This window comes from Coturnix japonica, chromosome 6 (genome assembly GCF_001577835.2).
Source record: "Coturnix japonica isolate 7356 chromosome 6, Coturnix japonica 2.1, whole genome shotgun sequence".
NCBI classification, from domain to species: Eukaryota; Metazoa; Chordata; class Aves; order Galliformes; family Phasianidae; genus Coturnix; species Coturnix japonica.
This window is the reverse complement of record NC_029521.1, coordinates 28885705-28911723: the sequence shown is the minus strand read 5'-3', so window position 1 is coordinate 28911723 and position 26019 is coordinate 28885705. Positions and strand designations below refer to the sequence as shown.

General features: G+C 40.0%; 2 protein-coding genes and 1 long non-coding RNA gene across 5 annotated transcripts; 2 read left to right on the top strand and 1 right to left on the bottom strand.

The window, feature by feature from the left end:
- Positions 1-60: 60 nt before the first annotated feature.
- LOC116653618 lies at positions 61-2542 on the top strand. Its single transcript, XR_004307798.1, has 2 exons — positions 61-369; positions 944-2542. It is a non-coding gene; the product is annotated as an uncharacterized LOC116653618 (long non-coding RNA).
- On the bottom strand, positions 2122-22640 carry EDRF1 (erythroid differentiation regulatory factor 1). 3 transcript variants are annotated; one of them, XM_015867505.2, is made up of 25 exons: positions 22348-22640; positions 21779-21990; positions 21044-21110; positions 20226-20351; positions 19573-19697; positions 19018-19177; positions 17727-17828; positions 17310-17431; positions 16249-16360; positions 15437-15584; positions 15253-15361; positions 14958-15069; positions 13356-13616; positions 12573-12644; positions 12310-12460; positions 10850-11038; positions 9722-9922; positions 9122-9340; positions 8666-8889; positions 7958-8116; positions 7548-7697; positions 7128-7281; positions 6756-6871; positions 5703-5866; positions 2122-2961 (listed from the first exon to the last, which is right to left on the bottom strand). In XM_015867505.2, exons 1-25 carry the CDS (start codon positions 22411-22413, stop codon positions 2790-2792), a joined length of 3693 nt encoding a protein of 1230 aa, XP_015722991.1. In that variant the 5' UTR covers positions 22414-22640; the 3' UTR covers positions 2122-2789. The 3 variants fall into 3 exon arrangements, with proteins under 3 accessions (XP_015722991.1, XP_015722992.1, XP_015722993.1); XM_015867506.2 differs by having other exon boundaries at positions 21779-21987; XM_015867507.2 differs by lacking the exon at positions 17727-17828.
- Positions 22641-22705: 65 nt separating this feature from the next.
- TEX36 (testis expressed 36) lies at positions 22706-25781 on the top strand. Its single transcript, XM_015867519.1, is given in 5 exon segments — positions 22706-22830; positions 23501-23632; positions 24815-24895; positions 25434-25563; positions 25566-25781. Coding segments are annotated over 5 exon segments (471 nt in total). The 5' UTR covers positions 22706-22779; the 3' UTR covers positions 25643-25781.
- The last annotated feature ends 238 nt before the right edge of the window (positions 25782-26019 follow it).

Sequence of the window (26019 nt, the reverse complement as noted above, 5' to 3'; positions counted from 1 at the left end):
ATGGATGTGCTCCCAAGGAGAGAAGGAAGAGGATGAGTAAGAAGCTATTGTTGACTTTCTCCGACACTATTTCTCCCCCCACCCCCTTTAAGGACAACTGAAGTTAAGCTGTTAAACATTCAGACAGAGCTGGGCAGTGTTGTCATAATAGTGTGCAGTACTGTTCATCTCTGCATTCAGAGGTAATTCCACAGGTCAAGTCCCCTGCAGGACTGACCAAACCTCACTCAGCTGAGAGAGAAGGCAGCTGGAGAAGATCTGCATGAGCTAATGCCTTGGGGCAGGGGAAGAAGGGAAGACGGGGTCTGTCAGAGGAGAGAATAAGGACTGGAAGCTGAAGGAATCTATGTGAGCTTGAGCTCCCACACAGTACGCAGCAAATTCTTCTGTTATCCTAAGTCACATCCAATATTTGTTTAATTCCTCAGTTTCTTGTGGAGACACCTACAGAAATAGGCCTGAACTATCAGCTTCTGTCACCTCCACATAATACGTACTTATCACATTTAATGGGACACGGAGGCCATGCAAACCATTGTGTGACCCAGGCACCATCACAGCTGCATTTTGGATTCAGATATATTTACCATGTGTTAACAAACAGGAAATATGAGCTGTATAGCTTGGTTCAGTGTGCAGCACTTGGGCCTAGATAATATTCTTTGCAATGGGCCCTTGGTTCCCAGCCTGTCTTTAGAGCACCACACAAGCCTGTTCCCTGCAGACAAGTGTTCACCTATGAAACAAACTACTCACCCAGCTGCTGGCTTTGTGATGCAAGTCTGCCTGTGGTATCAAGAAGCAGGAAATGTTCTGTCTTATCCAACCACTGTAGCATTCTTAAACCAGAGAGGGCTTAGCACTTCCATCAGTAAGCTATTTGGCAGACTGCAGACCTGATCCACGCGCCTTGCTGACATTCTCCCATTCTGTTTTGTTACAGGAAAGCAAGAAGAGCTCACAGAGATCACAGTATCAGACTTTACACAGTAAGAGTTGCAGGGCTTACTCTGCAGCCATGTTCTTAATCTGGCTGACAGTCACAATGCAAATACTTAAAGCCCACAGAAGAGAAGCACACATTTACATGAGCAGCTGCTTCTCCTGGATGCAGAAATGTGTAAACGATACTCTGGAGAAAGCACCGTGTTTGAGCATGGATCTGTGTGGTACAACACCAATAAAACACAATCAAAGCCTCCTCTGAAACAGCCCATTTCATCACCTGTCTGAGCTACAGGGCAACCAGAGACTGTTCTCTGGGACAGACCTTTGGGACTCATCCTCTAGAAGTGAAAATCACACTGGGACAGCCGCTGTATTGGATGCAATCAGTGAGTTTCAGCATGACTTCCCCTTAGCAGGGGGAACCTGCCACGTGCAGCTGCAGGAAATCCTCTGGCCAAAACCATCTCCGTTCCCTGTACCTGAGACTCACTGATCTCAGCAAAACCTTCTTAGTTACCCTTCAGCTCTGAAGAAAAGATTGTCATGAACATGCTTCTCACACCCCTCCACCACTGCCAAATTTCCTGACAACCTCAATTTCAAGCACAATGCTTTTTTACCTTGCTTCAGAAACCTGCTGTTCAATTCCCTGCAGCTTTCAGCTCCGGAGAAGCAAGGACAGCACAAGGGGTGGTAGATGTAGTTGAGCCCCAGGTGAAAAGCAGGCAAAGACACCAGAACAAAAGCACCTGCTGTGCACCACTTCATACAACTCACTCAGTCTAAAGCAGAAGCAGCAGAAATCAGGGACACACTAAGCCTCATTTTTCACCCCTTTCACAAGTCGTATTTCCTCCCTTCAGGTGAGGCAGGTTTTGTGCTGCATCTGAAAGCTCAGCTTCCTCCTGAAAACAGTCTTAAAGATACAAATGTAAAACCACACCAATATCGTAAGGCTAAAGGCTTCTGTAAACCGTTTTCCCTTGGGAGAAAACAACACACCCCATACAAAAACAACCAAAACCTCCATCTCTGTGCCATTAAGAATCACTGCCTCCAAACACACAGCTTAAATATTTAATTCAGTCTGTGTCTGAGTGTGGGGGGGGGCTTCTGCTCAACAGCCCACCTCACTGGTGGGAGCATAACAAACAGTGCAACACAATTCACAGGTTTATTTAATAAATATTTATTTAAAAATATGCTTTTATTCACAGTTTCAAGTCTGAAAAAAGATAACACTATTGTGGATCAATTCCAACACAGCAAAGATCATTCACCTCCTGTTGCAAATGAAACACCAGCAATGGCAAATGCAAGAACCTTGCATCAAAGCAAGGAAGGCACACATTTTGTGCAGAATAGTGACTGTAATGAGAGAAATGTATCCATGCATCCGACAGAAACCTCCTTGCACTGCTTGGTTTCCTGTTCCTGGTTAAAGTATTCCAATAAAGCTTTGCTTACAAAGTCTATCTCGTTAAATATCAAACAGAGCAACTGTGAGGTTATATTCCTATGCAAAATGTTTGCATTGCTGCAAAGCCTTAAAGAGAAACATTGTGCTTTTCTCCCAAGATAAAAAAAAAAAAAAGAACACCATACATAGTTTGTATCCAGAACCTCAACTTTGCATTTCAAACAAAGAAACGCTAATAACCAAACCATGCCAAAGTCATCACAGCTTCACAGGGAATTCCTACTCTTCCCCAGGTGTCCTGTGTTAACCACGTAGGCAGTACGCTTATCACCTTTGATAAATACAAATACCACATGGGAAAAAATACCACTGATCCCATGCATTCACAAGGCACTGTTACTGCTCTTTTGCAGCACTGAAGTCACTGAATTCCACCATTACTGGCTTCACTATTCTGAGTCAGCTGCTCCAGCAGGTTTAAGATTACCTCTATTCTCTCTAGCAGGGTCAGACTTTTGTTAGCAGTTGCACGCAACAGAAGAGAGTAAACTTGTTTGTTTGTCTTAAGAGTGACCTCTTCTTCATTAATGCTCCTAAAAAATAAACAGATAATAAAAGTTATTAACCTGACCACAATATTTTATTCTATAATTATCAAACAATAATGTTATTTCTTTGAAACCACGTGGCTGATGCTTTGATTCGTTAAGTCTCACTTCCTTAGCTCCCATTTCCTGGCATTTCACAGCACTGCAGTCAGAGCCTCTATTCCTACTGCAGGAAGGATAAGGAGTGGAGTTCCAAACTTCTTCAACTTCAGTCTGGCCATTTTATTAACTTCACGTTGTAAACCCTCCAGTCAGTGTCTCTGTGCCAAATCCCAGTACTTCTGTCAGAGTCTGTCTCATCTGATCAGGCCAAAAGCCAGCAGACATCAGACCTTTCCTGAGATGCTACTTGCTCCAGTTGCCTGCTGCTGTATTTGTCAGATCCCAACCCTGCTTACCCACTACGGACATTTTCCTGTTCAAGTCTAAAGTCCATGACTTTACCATCCATTTAAGTTCCAGACATCTACATTATCTCTGTATTTTGGAGACTTTTCCACACCCAACAGCTTTACACAGAAGAGCTTCTTGCCTGTCTGCAGTTTAATGTCCCATCCTTTTTTTCCATTCGACAGACATCATTGAAAATAATTTATCAAACAAGAGCTAGTCTATGGCAGCACTGTCACCCTGCATTTAACATCCAAGACCAATAAATAAATGACTTGAATCAGAAAAAAAATGCTGCCATTAGCATTATAACTAAATGAAGTGTGCATGCATGCAAGCAGCAGTCAGTTTAATTGTGAATACTCAGGGAGTTACAAAAAAGGTAAAGCAAATTAAATTTATGACATTTGGCAGAAATCAGACAGATTTAATTATAAAACAGAACAGGTAGTCAATAAAAAGCCACTGAAATGCAAAGTATTTCCAGGATAAGCTACAAGAATTCCCAGAGCAAAGTATTAATTTCAATTACTTCTCCCTCTGATTTATGCAGCCCAGTTCAGTTCAGTTTATGCATTTAACTTCTGGAAGGTAAAACTGATTTCATTCAGTTTTATTGCTGGTCTGCAAGTCTCACTATCAACCATCAGCTTTTCCACATGTTCTGCTCTCTGCCAAAGCACATCTAAGGCCCTGCAATAGCATCCATGGCTGCTCATTTCCTCCCTTTTCAGTTTGCCTGTTATTAAAACAGAAGACAGACGTTTTCTCCTTCTGTAAAGCAGAGCTAAGGAAACACACGCTCAATCTGCAAAAGGTACCAGAAAGGTTCAACAGAAGGTTAAACAAAAACAGTGCTATGGTGAGCCTCAATCCACCGTTGTTTAAAGAAGTTTAAGATGTTACAGCAGCACTCCCATTTCACCTTACTGTAACCTATTCCCTGTATGAAATCTTCAGCAAAAAACCTCATTCATGAGAGACTCCATGAGAAGCACAGGAGAAGAGTTTGTTACACAACACCTGGCCAGGTCACAAAGTGACGAGAACAGCTGAGTCAGCTACTTGGGACAGCTGCATGGTTACATACAAGTCGTACTTCAATCCTCTGCATTCTACATATTCAGATTGCCACCTTGTGGAAGCTTTTCTGGAAGTGAACACACCTAACAAGGCACATAAGCCACTGCTAGAAAGGCAGAGAGGTTAGAGAGGTTTTCTTTCAGTCTCATCATTTCCCACTTACCAGGCCCCTAACAGCAAGCAACTTACTGTAAAAGATTATTCCAGTTCACAACTTCATATAACAAACATCAGCATCAGCACTGTTTCAAAGTGACAAGTAATTAACTTCTAAAAATCTCCTAATCCCCCATTTCCATTAATTAACTTTGCTACAGTAGAAATAACTGTATGCCACGTATCTTCCACTAAGGGGGGGAGTGTTCCCTGGATCCTAAAAACAACATCAAAACATATCTGTATTTAACCAGTGGAAAGAACAGCAATTCAAGGAATTAGACTGCCACAGATCACAGCAGTATTGAGACAGAAGACTGCTTCATAGCTCACTCCATCAGGCATTAGAAAGCTAATGACAGCAGACACCTTCTCCATTTACATCCTTCTGTCTGCAGCACTACCGGTCTGCCTATGTTTATAATGAAGAACTGTATGTGCTTACCTATGCTGTCACTGGTGTATTTTATTATCATGATCTAATCTCAGTAGTACTGTGATTCATACTGTACACTGCTAGTACACAGCAGTTTTCCCCCTCACTAACTTTCAAGCATCCTGCCACAGATGAAGACTGATGCCAGTAAGACAAAGGACCCCTAATGTAGAGAACAAGTAATTACATTTTAAATAAGTGAATAAATAGAGTCAGGATAGCAACAAGTATGACAACTGGTTACAACAGTACAAGTCAAGCCGTTCTGTTCAATTTATGCTCATGAAAGTATATCCTATGAAGGATAAGCTATCACAGAGAGTGATAAAGCATCCATGATTCATAACTGTATTGTGCTTCTCAGATTACTAGAAGCTTATTTCTTATTGGAAAAGAATTAGTCTGCTTTTGTCTGCTCAGTCCTGGAATCCTGTCAGAAAATTAGAGGAAAAACACGCCACAAAGCGAAGGTCACTCCCTCAATTACACCTAAAACCCACCAGCTTCAGACGACCAATGGACACCCCAACTCCTTCTCCACACAGAAGTCTGCTCCAGAAGGGAACAAACATCACACACCCTTGCATTCATAAGAGTATTGTTTGTGCAGATTAATGTATCCAAACCATATTTTATGTATACATATGAAGATTTAGCTTACCCAGTTTTCTTTTTTGTCGAAGTTAACAACTTAATAGATTGGAGAAGAAGGAATGACATTCTAGACTCAAAAATACTGAGTAGCTTCATTACTTCTTCCTTGTTAAGGGCAGTGGAGGACTCATTAGGTGATACACTCTCAGCATTACTCTCACCCTTGTTTATCTACAAAAAGAGAAACAAAGGAAAACACGTCACTCAACTCCACAGTTAGAAGTAGTACTCAGGCCAGATGACCATACTTTGCAGGTTAGCTTATACTTTACAGGCGTGGCACCAACATCACAATTACTATGACTTCATGGTTATGAGTTATGAGACCTCAGTAATTACTTTGTAGTCAGACTGCACACAAGTTATGACAAGTGCTTTTGTTAAATCTCTGTACTGTAATACTTAATTATGAAACTACCAGGAAAATACAAATGTCAATAGTCAATCTGTTGCTCAAACTGCCAGTAAAGGATTTGTACATCAGCAAATACGAGTAGTTAGTTATTTAGGCATCAAGAACAGTGGCTGCAGACACCCTTCCACACTTTAATACTGAAATACTAAAAAGGAATTCTCTCTATAGTTGTTTATGTTGTACAGGTCTTAAAGTAACGTATTTAAGAGGTAATACACAGTTACACAATCCCATTCACTCGAAGACTGAGTCTGTATAGGGCCACATGCAGGCATGTTTTAATCCATTCAGCACCTCAAGAAATTCCTAGAACTAAAGAGGGACAAAAAGGCTCAGAAGCCAGAGATCTGTGCATAAAAAAAAATAAAAGGAAGACAATTCTTGGAGCAATTTCTAGTTCAAAAGTGCTGGGGGAAGAGGTGAAACTTTTGACACCACTCAGATAAAGGCAAGTTCTAGATTAAGTTATTTCATCCACTTCCACATAAAGGCTGAAAGTGAATTGCAGAAGGTTCCATTCCTGTTCAATTTAACGAAGTTGACTGAGAAGTAGACAAGCAATAGCTTAATTGCCAATTGACCACTTGTGTATGAATGCACAAGATTGGTGGGAGCAGTCAATCAGATAACTTGATTTTCATTTACCTGCTCACTCTCTGCTGCAAGCTCTTTTCTGATAAGCTGGAACGCACACTTGGTTTTAGCCATTATATCTAGGGCCCCAAACAACGTCTTTAATTTCCCAGCACTGCTGTTCTGACCTGAAAAAGGGAAAAAAATAATAATCAAGGACACTATTAACAACTCATTCTGGATTGCACTTTTATCTCCACCCAATGACTACAGGAGTTCACATGAAGTGTATACCATCAAAGGCAACTGAAGAACAGCATGACAAAAATGCCTTTCTTCCCAAGTGGGCTGCATCCTCATAAGTATGTTACTTCTATTCAAAGTTATTCAGAAAAGAAATAAAACAGTTAACACAGCATCTCTATTGTAGAAAGACAAACTTACTTGCCATCTGGAATTCTGCAAATGCCACTCTTTCCAATTGCACGCGAAGGAGTTCGCAGGGTGCATCCTTCAAGAGCTGGAAGAGTCTTACAGCTTTACTGTAATGAAGATCAGCAAGTACACGATGTTGTTTCCTCAAATGCTCATCGCCAACCTGTGCTCAGAGTAGGATACATGCAAATGCCAGACAATTAATATGTTATGAAAGCACCCACTAACAAAAATACAGAAAACAAGAGGTACAAACAGTGGTTCCTCATCTCACTTCAAAATAACTGCACATCACACTGACTTAAATACAGGTCCGCTCATATTTCCCCAAGCATATTCCAGCTACAGTTAGGAGGATAATCATCTGCCTTTACAATCATTACATGTTAAACATGGAACTTATACAGAACAGCCTAAGGGTGCTAGTACCTGGTTTCTGAGGCAACTGTGATACATTGAAGCAAGTCTGTGGTGGATGGTTGCAGCGCGATACTGGCAGAGAGGCTGCCGTGGAGACACTGTATCAACATCACAGTACTTCAAAGACTTCATCATGGCTTCACTGACCTCCTTCTCTATCTACAAGGAAAGAAAATCAGGCAGTGGTGTTCCAGTTGGAAAGTAATCACATTATATGGACTTTTAAGGGTTAAAACGTGTTTTTACAATGCAAAACTGAAGATCTTCATATAACTATTTTATGATTTGCAATAGCTACTTCAAACTTTTATTAGATTATAAGGCTTTTCTACAAGCTATTCCAGCATCAACTTGTCTTGCTGCTCCGTTTCTCAAGAAAATAGCTTCTTTGAGTAGATGCCACAAATCCACTGCATTACCTGTTCCTGAGCCTTCCTGGATAACGGGGCGTAATCCTGCTGTAGAGTTGCCATAGTGAAATAAGTGGTAGACAGCTCCCAGTTCACAGAATCCCAAACAGCCGGATGCATCTCCCTCTTGCCAAGAGATCTTAGTGCTTTCAGATAGTAGTCAATAGCCTATAGATTATAAAATAAATTTAAGCAGTAACTATACATTCATAGCAACTACAAATTCATGTCTTTCTACTTGCATTGAAAGGAAGCATTTCAAAATACCTTTGCTCCTTAACCAGTATTTTTCTTAGACTCATTCTGATCACAATATTAGTCCTGACTTACCCATCAGAATAAAGCCAAGTTACTTCCAAAGGACACTCTGGCCCTAGGTAACTTTTTATACCCCATATGTACCAACACAGAAGAAATCACTGATCTGCTTTATCCCACATAATGAACATGATTGGAAACCATTATCCTGGGGCAAGAGTCCAGTGCTAGCTATTTTGCATCTTATTTTTTACACACTCAAAAGGAAACATTCACTACATTTAACTAACACAAAGTCAGAACCTGACAACCCCTTATCAGTCTTCCCAATTGCTGTATCTAGATAAGCCACCGCCTTGTCCATACCAACACTTTATTTAAATGATTCTAAGCTCTTTATGTAACTTCTGCATTATAAGGTAGAATAGGGTATGGGTCATTGTAAAAGTAGAGTACTACCTTATTATAATAAAGGGCCTCTTCTGGAGAAAATTCTCTTTTGAAGTCACCTTCAGCTGCACAATGAGCTTGAGCACAAATTCGCATGAGCCTTCCCGTGTTGCACAGCAGGAGAGCAGCGTTGGTGGCATCATCAATTGACTCAAAGTTCTGAATGCCTTTTTCAAAGCAAGAGAAGCTTTTCTTCCAGAGCTGCTGCTCTGTTGTTGATACGTTCTTACTCACTGAAGTTAAAACACAAGGCTTTCCATTAATGCAAATTCTTTGGAGCATGAATTCTTCAACCATTTCCCTTTGCCCTGCTGTTATCTACCCTTACAAAGAATTGATGCTTACTACAAAGTTATTTAAGTGTCATCTTAATAATCAGAAATGGACAAGATTTCCTTCACAATTAGTGACTAAACGTTTTTAAAATGAACAGTATACAGTAAGAAGCAAAACAAGAATGCTTACCCACTCTCTCTGTCTGCACTGCAGCAGCCTGATTCATGTAAAAGACTCCAATTTCATTCCTGATGTTACCCATTCTCTTCAGCACCTGTACATGCTGCTCAGGATTTTGCTTCTTTAAGTTACTGAAAAGTAAGATTTCATAAGCTGCTTCGTAACATTTGCAGCTGACTGAAAGTTGGCATTCCAAGTCTGTAGATAAGTCAGTAGCCCAGGCAAACACTAAAAAACAAAACAATGTCTCCATGTCAAAAAGCATTTCCAAGTAAATCCAAACCTCTGACAGTACAGAGAAAAATCACCCAGTAAGATGACCAAGGGTAAGATCCAGGTCAGAATGATCACACAAACAGAATCTACTCAGGACATAAACAACTAATGGGCCTTCAGCCTTCAGCCCATTACAACTTCAGGCACGCCATACAATATTTTGATAACTTATTGTGTCTGCCATAAGGTGTTTTCTCTGATTAAAACAGAATGAGACATAGCCAGCTCTCCTCTGGAAGTGATACTGCTGCATGGACTGGACGAAGCACAGCAAAGTGATTTCTGTCATAATCTACCTACATAACAGACATTTATCTTACACCTGTGCCATACCTTGACAGCTGGATTCTCTATGAAGACTGTGTAGTATTTCCTGGTCTTCCTTTGTCTGGTAGTTGTATTCTTCAAGGTATGCTGCTCTGTTGTTTGCATTTTGAGCGAGCATTAATTGGATATCACCACAAAGTGTTAAGCACTGACAAAGAAATACTAACACCTCAGGAAGCATGCTGGCAGAGAGACAACAGTAGGTATCTGAAAGAAAAGAATCCCATGGGTGAAGGAGAAGGAAGGAGAGGATCACAGTTCCTAAGTTTTGACACAGACCGACAGCGTAATTAGTTCTATGTTACTTCCCATATTCATTCCCTGTATCAAGACAGCACATGCTCTTCAGAGAGTAACTAACCTGTTTTAAAATCACACTTACGCAGCTGAGGAATAGTGACTACTTCCTTGAATATGTGCATCAACGCTGACGATTACAAATGCTGTTCTCAGATTTTAAACTTCAACCAGGGAAAACTGCATTTCAGGATTAACTTGAGTCAGTTATAGTCTCAGTGCAGTTAAATTTAAGTCCTCCCAGGACTGAAAATCTATACATACTGATGCTTTGAATTAAGATCAAGCATTCTTGCTTTGTGTTTTACCACCCCATCACCTCACATCCTACAAACATGGAAGCAAAACAGCAGTACTAAAGTTTTACGTGTATACCATTTTCTGATTACTTGATACCCTAAACAGCCCAATTCTCTCTCCTCCACCCCCCTCACTTTCCTTGAATCAAATTCATTTTAGAGGCGTATCTAAGGTGAACATTTAAATGAAAAGGGAACCACCAGAGCATCAACAACTGCTTGCTGTGACAGTACTAAGAACCCAGGTTACCTCTGTGCTGCTACTAGGACTGAACACTCCCAGCTTCAGTGCTCAGAAATGTCAAGTCTGATCTAAGTTTTCCCACCACATCAAAATGGCAGCACCCTTCTAACCAAACGGTGATGAGCAAATTACTCTTACTACCTCCTTCTCTCCAGAAGGATGAGCTAGACACTTAGTTTAACAAAACACACAGGCATATGATTTGTCACTGCATGCCACTAAGCTAAATCATGCATACAAGTATTTGATATTGTGAAGTGTGTCAATATAGAGGTGACAACTCCAATAACTTACCGTGGCACTGTAAAGCCAGTTTGATGTATCGTAATGCCCTCCCGTACTTCTGCAGAATCATAGCAGCATCAGACAAGACATAATAAGCCTTTGATGACTTCAGAATGAGCTGGAGTTTCATTTTATATTGCCATGATCCAGGAATCATTCCTGACTGACTGGAATGCTTATCCTTCTGAAACGAGCCCACTGTAACAAACAGAACCTCCTCAGTAAATCTCATTTCCATACAATACGCCAGAGGTCTGACCCTACTTCAGCATACAGACAGAATGTAAATTGCCACACTGGAGTATATGCTGATTTGCATGGTACTGTGTTTTTCATCTACAAAATGGACCCAACATTTGGAACCTCTCCACTTCTCTCACCTGAAAGCCTTGTACCTGAATACAAAGAGTACAGTGCCAATGCAGCTGAACTCCAACATTCTCAAAGCTTTCAAAACACTGGTGCAACAACCAAGGCTACTCCTTCCGGTAGCAGACATGATTCGTGATGAGTTCTGCCAAATCTTTATGATATTTGCTTTATTTCTGTATTAACTGCCTCAAATTAAGGAACTGTCCAGCACTACAGAAACCAGATAATCTAATTGTTCCTGCAAATAAGACCAAAGACTTTCCCACACCAGTTCCAAGATAATCATCAGTGTAAGATCATGGTTCTGCCTCTGATGCTGCAGTGATTATGGAAGCACAAAGCAGCAGACAGAGAATTCAAGCACATTAGGAGTCCTGATGCCAAAGGACACCATTGCTATTTCAGTGCAGCTCCAGAAATCAAGTAAAGTCTTTGAGATCTTTGCAATATTTATCTCCCACACTTTCCAAGAAACTCATGCTTCTAAATAAAAAAAGGAAGCAGCTGCAATGTGTCACCAAAGAGCAAAAGCAGAAGACAGAGCCTGGCTGCAGTACAGCTGAAATCAGCACACTGTTCTTGTTGAGCTGACCTCAGTACAATTTTGCAGTAGATCTCCATACAAACAAATCACACAGTCCATATTAGCAGCACTGTGCAGAACTTCTGGGAGCTTCCTTCCACAATTTAAAGCTACAGGAAAAAATTAATGCTGAAATCCTGTTTAACTTTATAGTATCTATGATCTATAACTGTAATGCATTTGTAAATGTAATATCCATCAGTAAACATGGGGGGGTAAACAAACTCCTCAGCCCTTGTGGAAATCACGTGAAAGGTACAACTAAATAAGGAACAGTAGCATTATGTGTTTATGAACAAAAGATATTCTGATATGCAGAATATCCCAAATACACTACTCATATTTAAATAGGAACAGACTATCATCTCCAATTTTGTTTTTATGCTCTGTATTTTCTCTTGCTAATACAACAGCATAATTAGCAACACACAAGTACACTGTTTCCTCAACCAAAATGAAGTGGCAGCAGTTTGTGTTGGTACTGGAAAGGTCTTATTTGCACAATACAACTTACTTTTGTCTAAAAATAAGGCCATCTGTTTTTCCAAACACTCCGGACCACCACTGGTGGATTCATCCTCATATTTCAGTGGGATTGGTGTGCTGGGGTCAGCAGCAGGAAGGTCACTCTCTTTTTTAACACTGCTGTCAACAGACTTTAAGCCCTGCAAGAAAAACCGTCTTAATTCACTTTGAAATCAATACTTCATAAATACCCAACACATGAAGAACTGTACATTAGCTGAAGTACCATTACAAATCTGGTAGTGAACTCACCTCCAGGACGTAGCTAAGCACAAGCCTGCAACGCTCTTCAGCACCATGGCAGACAGGAAATGCACAGCTAGGCTTGATTGAGGGCGTAACAGGGAACAATAACAAAAACAGAAGAAAGAGAAGTTCAAAGTACAAAATATCAACACTACTGGCTATAAGAAACAAAAGACTGCATGAAAAAAAGCTTGATACAACGTTTGATCTCCACATTGAAAAGCATCATGGTAATTCTGTTGTTTCAGACAGCAATTCATACCTGGTGATCACTACAGGATTTAAGTTAACATCTATACTTGGTCTCTCAGTGAGCTTAAGGAGAAGGAGGAAGAATAGATATTTCTATATCATAACAGTAATTACAAAAACATGCACAGACTGTTTGCAATTGCAGACCCACAATTCAAAAAGCTATTTAGGCAGCCTTTAAGTCAAAGCAGCACTTCACCTTTGAAGGGCTCAGCAGTTAAAGGCTGTGTTTATCTTTGTTTTGTGTTTGTGGTCATTCACAGTTCTTAAACATGGCTACAGTGGACATAATTATTCCTGTCACAGCAGCATATATATATATTTTTGTAGAGGATCTCTAATTCTATGAGCAGCTAATGAAAAAGCTAACTGAAGCATGAGGCAGAGGAAAACAAAAACCAAACAAACCAAAGAAATGAAGAACTAAATAAGAGAAAACATACAATGACACCTTATGACTAAACTAACAGGTAACAGAACTCTGCAGTATCCATGGAAGCTTTGAAGAAATTCCTGAAACAAAAACCCATAACTTACACGTATTCGATGAACGGACTTGTATTTTTCTGGTACTGATAACTCTCCTACAGATTTTATTATAGCCACTGCTTTGTTGTCATCTGGTGGATCAGAACTGTTACTGTAAGAACCATTTTCATCACTGTCTGGCATTTCTTCCTCTTCTTCACTGTAACTTTCATCAGAATTTCCGTTTATAGGGAAGTCTGTATTGTCTTCTTTTTTAGGCTCATCCAACTGGAAGAGCTCTGACAGCATGTAGTTTGCTGAAGCAATAATCTTTTCAGAAAAGGAAAAAAGCAAAACCAGCAATTCATTTATATGTAAGAATTCTCTTTTGAAAGGCAACAGCAATATACTTTCACTTAGGAACGAGGAGTAAACAGTACATAGAAATAGATATTCAATATCAAGTACAGCCTGTATTCTCACCTTGTCTGAGCACTGAGTGTGCTGCCCTCCAGAGCAGCTCCCACCTGCACTTGTTTTTCCCCAGCAAAGTAAAGCATTCAGAGGTCTGCATTTCATTGCTGCTGCTCTTGTTTATTCATTTGCATTAATGTTGTTTATATTATAAATACATATGCATTATATATATCATTGATATTACTTTGCTTTAATATTAATAATGTATTTCGAAACTCTGACCATGTATAGTTATGAAATACTAAATACTGGGCACTTAAAAGCTATTCTACAGCAGCAACAAGATCTGGCTACATGGCACATCAGCAGAAATCCAAGGCACACTGGTCATGATCTAAGATTCCATGACTCTACGATCTAAAACTAGCACTGTTTCCTCACCCTGAGGTTTATTTTTAACACAAAAATAACCCATTTCTTCCTTAAGTGTGCCACAGCACTCAGGCCTGCATACTTCACTTCATAACCTCCTACCTCTCTCCTCAAGACAGAGATACATGAACACCTGAAATGCAATGTGGTCAAGACTGCTTCACTGAACTTCTCTGCAATGACACCTAAGATTAATTCAGCAAGTTGAGAAACTTATTTATTCTACACAAACATTTTTTCCTCCCACTTCAAGTAGTATTTGCAGAAAGGCTTATTAATGAAAAATCATACCTGATAATTATGCCAGCAAAAATAACATTCCTTACATCAAGATGTAGGATTTCTACCTCAAGTTTACTCAAAGCCTGAAATCTTGCTCAGAGAGCAGTCACATTCCTATCACAAGAGGAATTGTGAGTCTCAGGGATGAGTCATACTGCATCAAATCTGCTAAGAAATCTGGGCCAGATCTAGTGAAAATAAACTAAAGCAGACCACATAGTGCATTAAAGTGACCTGCTTTTAGGCATCTGGCTCTTGAACTGGAATCAGCAGCTTTAAGTCAGAACTAGTTGGAACTCATCTATGGAACTAGATGATCCTAAAGATCCTCACCAACTCAAACCATTCTATGTTGAGTGTTTATGCTCCACTTCAAATGACTGACTCCACATGTCTCTATGATTATACAAAAACTAAGTAGTAGCTTTAAGGCTTCAAATTCTAGATGTAGGTGCCTAAGTAGGAACAGTTCTGACCACCAAGAAAAGTTCTCCATTGCCTTTACACAAAGATACAAGAACATAATGATAATGCACTTACTTGAGGATGTCTGCCATTGTCCAGTAACTTAAGACAATTCAGAAGCAACGTTCTGATGGTGCCATAGTGTTTCTTGTTCTGGTTTTTCTTCAGCATCATATTGCAAGCAACTCTAAGAGGAAAAAGTCAAAAAGAGACAAGTGAATTTCTTTGTGCTATAAGAAAAAAAGCTTTAAGCAACATCACTACAAATGTAGACTTTTCAAATGTTTTAACACATCTACAAGACTTAGTGAGAACACAGTTTACACAAAGAAATAACAGAAGTTACAACAGAAGTTATTTGAAAACTCACTTGTACAGAAGAATTGCCACTGGCATTGTAAAAGGGTTTTGGTATTTGTCTTCTGTTTCTTCACAAAGGGTTGTTAGGTCATAGAGTTTTACTATATCACTCCCACTTGCTGAAAGGCAAGACTTTTTATTAAGCAGCATGACATAAACTGAGAAAAGATTTATGCTAATCTAAGTTTACTTACCCTTAAATAACCAGTATGTATGTCCTTCTTTGGTGCAATTTGATTTCAAAAAGGATAAGATATTTTGAGCAATATCTTTTATCACTTTGGTAGAGAAATTGGAGTTCTCCAAATTGGGAATATCTTCAGTCTTGATCATTTCATATTTCTGCAAGGAATATATTTTAAAACAAGATTAGACGGGTTTCTTTTGCCACTACCACACACATCTACAGAGCAGAATCTCTATTATCTGCTTAAAGAAACTATCTACCATTACAGGTGTCAAAGTTCAGTTATTTCTAAGATCTACTTTAAAATGTTTTATTGAAGTGTTATCAAATTATGCTTGCTTTAAAAGATCCACTGCTAAGAGAAACTTACGACTGAGTAAATAGAGAACAAATGGTGAAAAAGAAGCAGTGCAACATCTTCCTACAACATCAACAAAACTCAGTCAGCAACCGTATGCTGCCAAGTGCAACTGATAAACCCAGCTGGTATCTGCAGGCTCTTGAACTGTTTCTTAATTGAAACACTAAGAAACAGGCACCACAGATTTTAAGATGCAAGAAACTGATGCATTTCTGCAGCCATATTCTTTTGCTTTTTGTCCTGGTACATCTGAGCAAATGGGAATTTTACATGCAAGGGAGGCAGAAAAAAGAACAGATATTTTTAGATGACTCCTGCAAGCTGTGCAGATATTGCTCATTTTGTAACAAAGATTTTGTCATCTTTTTGTCAGCACAGTAAGACTTGAAAGAGCTGCTACAGCTGTAACAGTTTTAGAAACAATGATTGATGGACTAGGCACAAACAGTCAGGCTTACCTGAACAATTCCATTAACATGAAAGCACATCACAAGCTCTGGTACGTTGCATATTAAGTTGTCCAGCCAATAGTCAATTCCTGTTAACACATTTATTGGCTTGTTGTTATCCCTAAAAACAAGTATTTCTAGTGTTATTATTTAAGCCTTTGTTTACTCTCCAGAAAATAAGCAATGTTTACTAAAGGGGTTTAGACTTAAGTCACCTTAGTGGATGGCACTGAAACACTTAATTGCTGTATGTAGAGGCAAACAGTGGAATACATTCACATTCCCTCAGCAGTTTGAGTTTTTGCTTACACTGACACCGAAACTTCAAGATTTACACCTCATGCTATTACCAAAATAGTAAGTGCTGTTCTAAAGGAATATTCTGAAGTTCTAAAGGAATGGCAGCACTGGCAGCACCTTGTTATAGCACAAGCCTTCTCATAGACTTTCCAAACCTCCTTTCAAAACAAAGCACTGTTAATTTCTAGATGAACGTAAAGATGATAAATATGTCAAACAAGTTTCAAGTTTTTGCTCCTTCTCTGCCAGTGCATAAGCAGGAACAGAGAGACCAGTATCCAAGTAATCAGCAAAGTACTAATGAACAGAAAAGAGCACAGAAGTTCTATAGAACTAAGTTTTGTAAGTACTTATGCAGTGCATAACAAGCAGTTAGAGACATTCAAAATTGACTTTAGTGAAATACAACTGCCATCCTTCATTAAAATATAAATACAAAAAAGTTACAGGCTAAATTAATAGGATTTTAAACACTTAAATGCACATTAAAGACTCATGAAAGGCTGCAGACTGCCACTGCTATCAAATAAAGATTCAGACAGATAGAAAAAGCAGCAGAACATCTCAAGTTCCAACGCAGGAGGACTATGGGACTTAGCTATTGGACTTCCTGAGTTCCAGGATTTTATAATGCCATTGCCACTCAAGTCTGAAGCATGAATTTGATTGTTTAAACTGAATCTAAGTATTAAGTGTTGACTAAAAACTTGCAGATAGCTGAATAGGAAAGCAAAACAACAAGTAAATGCTGGCACATGCAATCAATTCACCTGAGACGTAAGCTCACAGCAGGGTATCTGCCACCTCCAAATATAGGCATATTTGATCCTACTAGCATGTGAATATCTTCAAAGGTCCACAAGATGTTACGAACAAAGTCATTTTTAAGTCCCTTTATTAAGAGGAAAAAAAAATGGTCAATAAATCACTTATAAACACATTTCTCTGTGACTATCTGCAGAATTATGAGAAAGCAAGATGCAAAAGCAGCAAATAAAAGACAGCACAAAATGAACTATGCTATGCATTTGTGTCAACTCAAAGGACTGAAATCACAGATGCCACAACAACTACTTCTATAGGAGATTTAAGTTTTTCTCTTGGCTCCAATTTAGACCAAATTTTGAAGTATCTGATTAAATTGGGGAAGTTGTGTTTGAGCTCAAATTTGACAGATAGCATCATACCTGACTGTTTTCCCCGTCACTGAACAAAGGAGTCAGGTTTTGTTCTTTGGGGGCTGAGGCCACATGCCCCACTATATATGAGGGTTCAAGAGGCACATTTCCCTGTGAAGAGCACAAGGATAAGGAGTGATTCCACTGCTGAGGTAACTTAAGCCATAGAAAAAAAGTTGTATGTTCATACTCTGAACAATAAAAGCATAGAAGACAAGAACTTTTACCCTCATTATATTAAAATATACATATAAAATTGCATACGCCTCCAGTCTTATATCCTCGTAATCTTCAGGAAGAATGATTTTCCATGAACACTTTATTCCCCATGGGTCAGGACCAGATTATCAACCTGCGGTAGACTTATGCTCTATCTCCATGTCTTATTTCATTTATAAATAAGTAAAAACCAACACCTTAACAAATGCACAACAGCTTCTTTGCAGTGTGATTTGGCAGCAATCCCTCAAGAAAGTGGAGAATTCTTTTCCTAAGAGCTTTCAAGTACTGAATTCTCCTTCCACTTTAAAATGCAACTGTATCAGAACACATGAAGTTATGAACTGATGGTCAACATAGGTAAGAACCATCATAATTTGGCTATTCAAGGAATTTGGCATACTACTAGCATTTAGCATAATAAAGATAATCCAGACTGCATGAATACAGTTTTTTCCATCCCCTCATAAACTTCATCAATTCCTGTACTGCTTTACTTCAAGATCACTAGAATTAATATTCATAAACAAAACTAGCCACACAGAAACCCTGGATTAGAGCCTAATACTAATAGCAGTTTGTTGTATAATTAACATTGCTCCCTTCTATTTGTGTTACCCCAAAGCAAGCATTTGCACATATTACCTAATCGTTTTACAAACATTTTCATAGATTCTTATCTCCCTCTTCGCCAATAAATTCAAGGCCACAATGGAACTTTCACAGTAGTCTAAAAAAGCAGCTCAAAACCATGAGCTTCTCGCACACCAGCCAAATATCAAGTTTGCCTCCTTTCAGGCGAAGTCACTGATCGCTGCTCTTAGCCATAAATTTTCTCTCTCAAAAAATACATGTGTATTTAGTATTACAGAGACCAAAAATAAGACAATTTCTTTCCAAGTTCTGAGCATGGAAACACTGGCATGAGCTAAAATGCACATACTGCCAAGTTACTATAATTCATGTCTTTCTGACATAATGAGTATAACGGCAGCACCTTTGAAAACCTAATACAGACAACATTTTATTTGGAATATGTATATTCCCTACAAAAACTGATGTACCATTTAAATACACTAACCTGGTTAGAGGCACCTGGATCTTCAGATAAGGAAGAAGGCATCTCAAAAGGAGCTGGCCAGGAGGCCCTTCCTGCTTCATCGCTCTCACCTGGAACAGCACCCTCCTCATGCTGTTTTGAACTGGAAGGAACAGGCTGAGCAGCTCCATCACCATTAATGCTGACAAAACATTAAGAAGTTTACAATATAGAATCCTCTATAGAATTTTTAAGTTTGCTTTGATGCATCAGTCTTAGAGAACAGCTTTGCTAATATGCTGGAAGAATGCTACAAAGACTGATTTTACTGTATTGTAGAAGGCATCGCTATACTTTGCACATAACTGAAATCCATTTTTGAGAAGGAATACCAAGAGAAGTTAAGCTATGCTACTTAATTTTATACTTTCATATACCACAACTCATAATAAGAACACATTCACATTATTTCATGATGTCACCTCTCAGATTCCTCCATGTAAAGATAAAGAAGTAAGATGGACAAACTCTAATGTTCAATTCAAAATAATAAGCTGGTCAAAAATTAGTGTATAACTCATGCAGACATAAGGTTACCTGTAATACAGAAATTTGGAAAGGATGGCCTTCTGGTACCAGTGCTCTTTACTCTTCTTTTTCCTTTGCCACTTCTGATCAATTAGTCTTTGATAAAACTCTTTCAGCCACGTCCAGTCCCCTGTCTAATCAATATAAGATGAAATTAACATCAAGATGCACTTAGAAACTAAGCAAAGTACCTCATTACCTTATGAATATCCAACATGAATCCTTATGAATATACATCCTTATGAATATATATCCTTATGAATATACAACATCCAAAATCCAAACTCCAATGCTAAACTCTTGGTTATTTATTGAAAAAATATCACCTAAAAGCAGCTAGATTTCAACAAAGTCAACTTTTCATTAAAGAAAGTCATGTGCATGATAAGAGAATGCACAGTAACAATAATAAAGTTGCAAAATGGAGGCAATTACAGAAAAAAACAGATGTAGAGCTTCAATCTTACAATACCATGAATACAAGGACATCAGATTCTCTGTCACAGTTTGTAGTTAAACCAATTGCTGCAGCATATGCTTCATGCAGATCATCTACACTAACACACTGGTGTCAGGAACTTTGATATATGCTTTCTTGCTGGCTACACTCACAAAATAATGCATGTTGACCATATGGCATATGTCACAAATAGAAAGTTAACCTGAGATGATCTCATGAAGAGTTCTTGAATATCTAGTTCATCCAACAAGAGCGTCCTCCCAATGCGATGTACTGCCATGCTCACATGTGACTTGCTGTAAGGGATCTTCAGAAGTTTCTTAATATTCTTATAGGAGAAAAGAGAACAGAGATTACCTTCCATATAATTATACATCACTGTAAGAGAAAACTCATAGGAAAGTGGACACAAAGAATACATTCTTAACACTGGGGAGGCATGGTCAGAAAAATAAAATCTCTGCCTTTATAAGGCTTTAAGACCATCTCTCAAGAAGCTGCATTTGCTGAGGTCAGGTATGAGAATGTGATCAACAAAAATCAATGGCAAATGATGGTGGTAAGTCGTCAGTATAAGCTGTGCACAGTGTTTAAACATTATCTCTTGGATCATCATAACCAAGTACCACCAGAAGTGACTTAAAAAAAGGGAAATTTAGGGTTTATAGTTGATCTTTGCCAAAGGAATAACAATTTGTCAGGTACCCAAAGGACACATAGACAGAGTTCTAAGTTGAAGCAGTCATCTATCCAAAATAAACACATATGAGAATATGCATATGTTAATATCTTAATGCATGTATTAATGCATAAATTAATATGATTACACATCTTCATTTCCAATATATTATGTTAATTCATATATTAATATCCTCCTTTTTCTGAATCATCTTATGTGAATTATGCAGAGCTGTTTCAGTAGCATTTCCTCAATAAACACATAGATAACAAAAGACAGGACAGTAGTTTATGGTAAGGTTTACATATGTTTGAATGATAAAACTTAAAAGTTATACAAACCTCTGAATCAGACACAACATCCACGTCATTTCCAATGGAGTCAATGAAGTCATACGCCATTCCAAAGCTAGAAAGAAAACAGTTCAAGCCATTATGCATAGAGGGACTTCTAGGTTGGATGTTAGGGGGAAGTTTTTCACTAGGAGAGTGGTTAGGCCCTGGAACAGGCTGCACAGGGAGGTTGTGGCTGCCCCGTCCTTGGAGGTGTTCAAGGCCAGGTTGGACGGGGCCCTGGGCAACCTGATCTAGTAAAGGTGCATGTTTGGTGGCCCTGCCACATGATCCTTGAGGTCCCTTCCAACCCGGGTCATTCTGTGTGATTCTGTGTGACATCAAAGACTTCGCTCTGCAAAGCAAGGAAATATTGAAAGCTTCTTCTGCCCAAGGAAACCACACCTGTTCTATTTTCACCCCCTACCAAAAGCAGAGCTGCTAGTCAAGCAGACTAGTTTAATTTTGTACAAGTGACAATAGCCAACTTGAGAGGGACATGAGAACAAGAAGTCAACATCATGGTGCCATGGAAGCCATCATTACACACTTGAAAATATAAAACGTATTAGTATTAAAGGCATCATTAATCATTTATAAAGGAGACAGCATGAAGGCAGAAACCGAGGATAGAAAAGTAGGAGCGATACCTGACTGGAAAACACATAGTGAACTTGGGCCTTTTGTTGGCTTTAGTCTTAAAGATGTGACCAAAACACAACAGCAAGAACCTGCTGCACGTACCTTGAGAACGGGGTGCTCTTCTTGTTGTTGCCCAGCACGGTGGTGCCCGCAGGTCCCAGCTTGGCGCTCTCCCGTAACCAATTTGCAGGCGGCAGCTTCAGATCCGTCTTCTCCTGCAGCCAGGCAAAGGCGGCTTGTGGTGGAGCTGAGGAGTATTTCACCACAGCGCTGCTCTTCACCTCGTTGCCTCCAAGGAACAGCACCGAGCCCTGCTTTATAAAGGAGAAATCAGTCGGTGTTTCTGTGGCTTTAAAGGCTTAACAGGACGAGTCTCCTGTGCCCTTTCACGGTGAGTGCTACAAGCAGCAAAACACGCCGTTATAGCCAGACGGAAAGCTTTGAACTCACACACTTAAAAGGAGAAACGGACCCACGGCATAGAATTTAGGTAATTAAAACACACAAAGCAACTCACTTAAGCTTAATGATGACAACACAGCCTGCAATTACAGCTTCATCACAACCAGCGCATTCCTGGCACTCGCCAGGCCGGCAGCGGCACTCCCTCCCTCCCTCACACAGCTATGGGACCCCACAGGCCTCGCTGTGGGGTCGCCCCAACCACCGACCTGCTTGTGTTCCTCCGTGTCCCCCCTCATGGAGGCGCTGGCCCCGAGGCCGCACAGCTCCGCCATGTTCCGCCCGGCCCCGGCTGAGGCGCCGCTCAACGGCAACAGCGGGCACGGGCATCACGTGACGCGACGTGACGTAAAGATGGCGGCGCCGGTGACGTCAAGATGGCGGCGCCGCTTCTCTTGTGCTTTCCCATGAAGGCCTCGGGGGGGCGGGGAGGAATGGAGGCGGGCAGTGAGAGACCTGTGGGCGTTTCCTCATTGCTGTGTGCAGGATAGCGTGGAACAGAGATCAAAAGGTGTGAGCTTCTTCCCTGCAAGGAACTCTGGGGCTTCAGGGGGTGACACCTGTATGAGGGGGACAAACACCTTCCATGGCAACCAGCGTTCTGGGGGGGCTCAGAGCTGGGAGCGGACCGGCACGGAGCCATGCCCAAGGGGAGGTGGCCAAACCGCAACACTGAGCCGGCAGGGGGATGGGTAAGGGATGGGAGGGCAGCAGGAGGAGCTGCTGTCTGTCCTTCAGTGATACATCACACAGGGATCCTTTATCCTTAATCTGTGAGATGGTGAATCACACACAGGGATCCTTTATCCTTAATGTGTGAGATGGTGAATCACACACAGAGATCCTTTATCCTTAATCTGTGAGATGGTGAATCACACACAGGGATCCTTTATCCTTAATCTGAGAGATGGTGGATCACACACAGGGATCCTTTATCTGTGAGATGGTGAATCACACACAGGGATCCTTAATCCTTAATCTATGAGATGGTGAATCACACACAGGGATCCTTTATCCTTAATCTGTGGGATGGTGAATCACACACAGGGATCCTTAATCTGTGAGAACAGTGGTGTGATGAAGGTGAAGTTGCCCTGTAGTCAGCGAGCTCTCGGGCTGCCCTCAGCCCTACCAGCGTTTGCAGTGGAATTGAGGCTTGTTGGACAAGTCGTGGTGTTTGTTATATGTGGAAGGGTTGTGCTGTGCGTGGGATGCTCCCTGTGCTTCTTCCAAGGGCCGCTAGGGGCTGCTCCAATACAAATAATACAAAAAACCCCCCCAAAAACCGGGAAAATAGAATTTCACCCACATTTCTGATGGCATTGCTCTTTAACAACCATCGCCGTTGCCGTTCTCTTGCAGTTTGCTCATGTTGGAGAATGCCAGGGCCAGCTGGAGTCCACCACACACTCTGCACAGAGGCAGGGCCAGGACCTGCAGGCAGCACAGAGCGCTGAGGATCATCTACCACCCACGTTCCGGGCAAGGGAACAGGTGGGTGGCTGCGCACACATGGCCCGTGACAGGCAGGCTGTTTGCAAGGCACCATTTGCTAAGTTATAAAGAAGAGACTTGTATTTGTGGTAGTTACAACAGGCTGGCAGACTTTGTGCCTCAGGGGGTGAAATGATGGCCAGCTGTGCTAAGGAAGGAATGTATTTTGCTGTTACACGGTTATAATATGGGATACTCAAAGTCCTGCCGCTCTCCAGCATTAGTTACTTTTCCCTCATGTTAGTTATTATAGCTACTTGAGACATGCCTGTATGCCAGGATGTATTGTGGCTGACTTCAGTCCCAAATCTGTGTGTAAGGTAGCGCTCTAAAAGCGTTTCAGTCACATTTATCTGTTTGGATCCTTTCAGATTTTGTATGAAATTAAAACTTCCTCTTCTGTTTGGAGGTGAATATCACAGTGAGGAAAATGAAAACCACATCCCTCAGTGTTAAAAATAAAAATCACTATAGAATTTACAGAAAAAAAAATCAGATTCCCAACATGATAGGAAAATAACATTTGAGGAAGGGCCGGGGTCATCTGTCCTTCATAAGGCCCAGAAGAGTGTTTGGTGTTTCAGTTTTTAGCTCTTTTAAACATATTACAATTACATATAATAAACTTGAATAAATAAATATGTTACATTTTGCATTTGTCCTTTTTTTTTTGTTTGGTTTGGTTTTGATTTTTAATAAACCTTGTTTCATTTTACAGTCTGGACGAACACTGTTTAAAAATGAGATTACGAATTAGTTATGTGATTAATACCTCTTCCACTTCCCCTGCAACAAGCAGTTTACATGACATTCAGTACATAAATCACAGATTAATTCAGTTTTGAGGTCTCTTTTCTAGTTCATTTTAATTAGCTTTGAGCTTGCTAGTGAATAAAACAAGGTGATCCTGACACATATCTTATATTTTGCTGTCTGTTTGTAGCATTTCTCATCCTCTTCATGATTTCATAAGGAATAGTAGAACCGACAGGGGGTCAGGTCAATTTTGTCCCAATAAAATTATGTGCAAATTAAGATCTAACATATGAGAATGACTTCCGTGTTAGAGTGTAGACAGCTGCAATTTCAGTATCTGCCAGGATATAAGAACTAAGATTAACAGAATTCCAAACAAGTGAGGAAAATTCATGTTTTTTCCTATCATTTCTTTCTGTGTTTCAGAGTGCGGTCAACAACAACTTCCCATTTTCTTCTCATGACAACAGACACTGTCTACAGAATGTAGGAGAGTATTTTGATTTTGTAAGTATCCAGCACTGACAAGGATCAGAAAGTTCTGTGTACTTATCAAGCATTATTTCAATAAATGACCTGCAAACTGCAGAGAGTAAGAGTCAGGCTCCATCTCTCTGTGTTTGGACACACAACGGATAGTCCTGAAGATTTAGATTTTGTAGTCTCAATTTCCTTGTTGAAGTCTAAACATCAGATTATTAACCTAATTGTTTGGGTTTCTCTGAAGATTAGTTTAGCCAAGTGCAGCTGAATAGCATTGGGTAGATAGTATGCTGGAGAAGTGCAAAGAGTAAGTGGTTTATTAGTAGTGATGGATGGTAAGTCAACATATTTCCTGTTATATATGCAACCAGAAATGTTTGTACAGGCAAGTCTGGCAATATTATTTTTAACTTGCTAAAGATCAACCATGAGTTCTTGAAATCACTGTGGTAACAGCTTCGTTAACTTCCCAGTGGGGTACTGACTGTTACAAGCTTCATCTGTGAAGCTGTGATCATAAGTCATATGTTTACATGGCTTTTTCTTTCAATCTTTTTTCTAGGGTTTGGGCCGAAGGAAGGTGGAACCTGAGAGAAGGCAGCAGAACTCACAGAACTTCTTCCAGTGGGCTTCTGAATCAATTAAAAGGAATGGAGATAGCTTAACCATTTATCAGACATCATTTATGAAGGACACAGCCTGTTCTCTGGGCAGTTCCCAAAGCACTTCTCAGAAGAATCTCGCTCTGACAAAGCCTGTTCCTCAGAATGAAAACAACGTGCAGCCAAATAAAGCATCTTAATCATAATACCATCTTTGTAGCACTGATTTATCATCATCAGAGCCTTTTCTGGAGATCTCAACTACTTGTCATTCACATGATGAAATAAACTCATGTAAAGTGAATAAAGTGGTAATACAGCTGAGAGTTCGTTAAGTCAGGATTCCTGTGTTACTCTGAAGACGTGCTTTGCTCAAAAAATGCAGTGAAGAAGAGCATTAGGAAGAAAAGCATGATGGTAAATACTTTGAGAAATACCTGTATTACCAAACAGAGGTAGCGACTATAGTTGTGTTATTTGATACTGGTTGATGGTGATCTTCATACAAAAGCCCCTTCAACTTCAGGATCAATGGTATCACTGTAC

Excerpts from the sequence above, each read along its gene's own strand:
- EDRF1 (XM_015867505.2), bottom strand. The coding sequence starts at position 22,413 with ATGGCGGAGCTGTGCGGCCTCGGGGCCAGCGCCTCCATGAGGGGGGAC. Across the intron at positions 21,991-22,347 it reads ACACGGAGGAACACAAGCAG|CAGGGCTCGGTGCTGTTCCT; the intron begins GTCGGTGGTTGG and ends TCCTTTATAAAG. Across the intron at positions 8,117-8,665 it reads AGGCCCTTTATTATAATAAG|GCTATTGACTACTATCTGAA; the intron begins GTAGTACTCTAC and ends TATAATCTATAG.